The sequence below is a fragment of the Perkinsus marinus genome, assembly GCF_000006405.1.
Source record: "Perkinsus marinus ATCC 50983 genomic scaffold scf_1104296959710, whole genome shotgun sequence".
NCBI lineage: Eukaryota > Perkinsozoa > Perkinsida > Perkinsidae > Perkinsus > Perkinsus marinus.
This window is the reverse complement of record NW_003206310.1, coordinates 1-1,084: the sequence shown is the minus strand read 5'-3', so window position 1 is coordinate 1,084 and position 1,084 is coordinate 1. Positions and strand designations below refer to the sequence as shown.

At 55.4% G+C, this 1,084-nt stretch overlaps 1 protein-coding gene across 1 annotated transcript; it reads right to left on the bottom strand.

Moving 5' to 3' along the window:
• Window positions 1-21: 21 nt before the first annotated feature.
• Window positions 22-828, bottom strand: Pmar_PMAR022421 (hypothetical protein; the record flags this gene model as incomplete). Its single annotated transcript, XM_002773015.1, has 1 exon — window positions 22-828. The coding sequence occupies one exon, from the start codon at window positions 826-828 to the stop codon at window positions 22-24; it is 807 nt and encodes a 268-aa protein (XP_002773061.1).
• Between the last annotated feature and the right edge of the window lie 256 nt (window positions 829-1,084).

Sequence of the window (1,084 nt, the reverse complement as noted above, 5' to 3'; positions counted from 1 at the left end):
TGTCATGGGCTCGCTGTAGTCTCAACAGTCCTCCATTAATCCTCGGCTCCTCACCAGCAGCCCTTCGCGGTCGCTGTCCCTCGACTCCGCTTCCTCTATGAGGACTTTCGCAGCTGTATACACTGCCGCATTCACAGTTGTAACCGATACACCCGGGGCGTGGACCACCCTCTGTATCTCAGCCAATAGAACCGACGATCTGTCAACCAGGTAAGAATCGTAGTATCGCTTCTCCCCACGTAATGGAGGCCGATCAGTCTCTTGGGTCCATCTCTCATACTCGCCCTTGAACTTTTCGCGCAAACGGTCGTCAGCCTCTCTCCGCTCGAGCATTTGAGCAGCATTGGCACCACCAGTTCGGACACCTTGGTGGGGACGTTCCTCACGTAGCACTTCTGCCACCGCAGCAAGAGCATCTCGGACTGGGTTAAGCTGCCCTTGCTCAAGATCATCGGGATGCTCGTCAGGGTCACGCCGCAGGTCTTCCCGATCATCAGGATTGGGGTCTGCACGTCGTCGTAGAATTTCGACCTTCGTGTTGAAGTCCTCGCGTTGTCGGATTCGACGCAGGCGTACACTGACCTGTTCCGCCGTCCTCTCAGAGTTGGGTAAGGCCTCGTAGAAGTATCTGTGTAACGTAGCCTCTTGCTTCTCACCTGCCACTCGGTTGGCCGGGTTTAACCAGTGGACATAAGCAGCGATGATACAATCATCTTCATGCTCTTCCCACCTGGTCCATAACCGCCGCGTAGGGCCCCTTTGTGCGGGCAACTGAACGTGACGCGGCCTATCGAGTTGACGGCCAGGGCCTTGCTGTTCGCTTGGCATCTGATTCGTCGGGCTGTCGTTGGGAATATTGTTGTACGACAAAAAAGGAGGCAAAGCTCAGTGAGCAAAGATAAATAAAGAGTGGTCGTTCGGGTTTCGGGTTTCGGGTTTCGGGTTTCGGGTTTCGGGTTTCGGGTTTCGGGTTTCGGGTTTCGGGTTTCGGGTTTCGGGTTTCGGGTTTCGGGTTTCGGGTTTCGGGTTTCGGGTTTCGGGTTTCGGGTTTCGGGTTTCGGGTTTCGGGTTTCGGGTTTCGGGT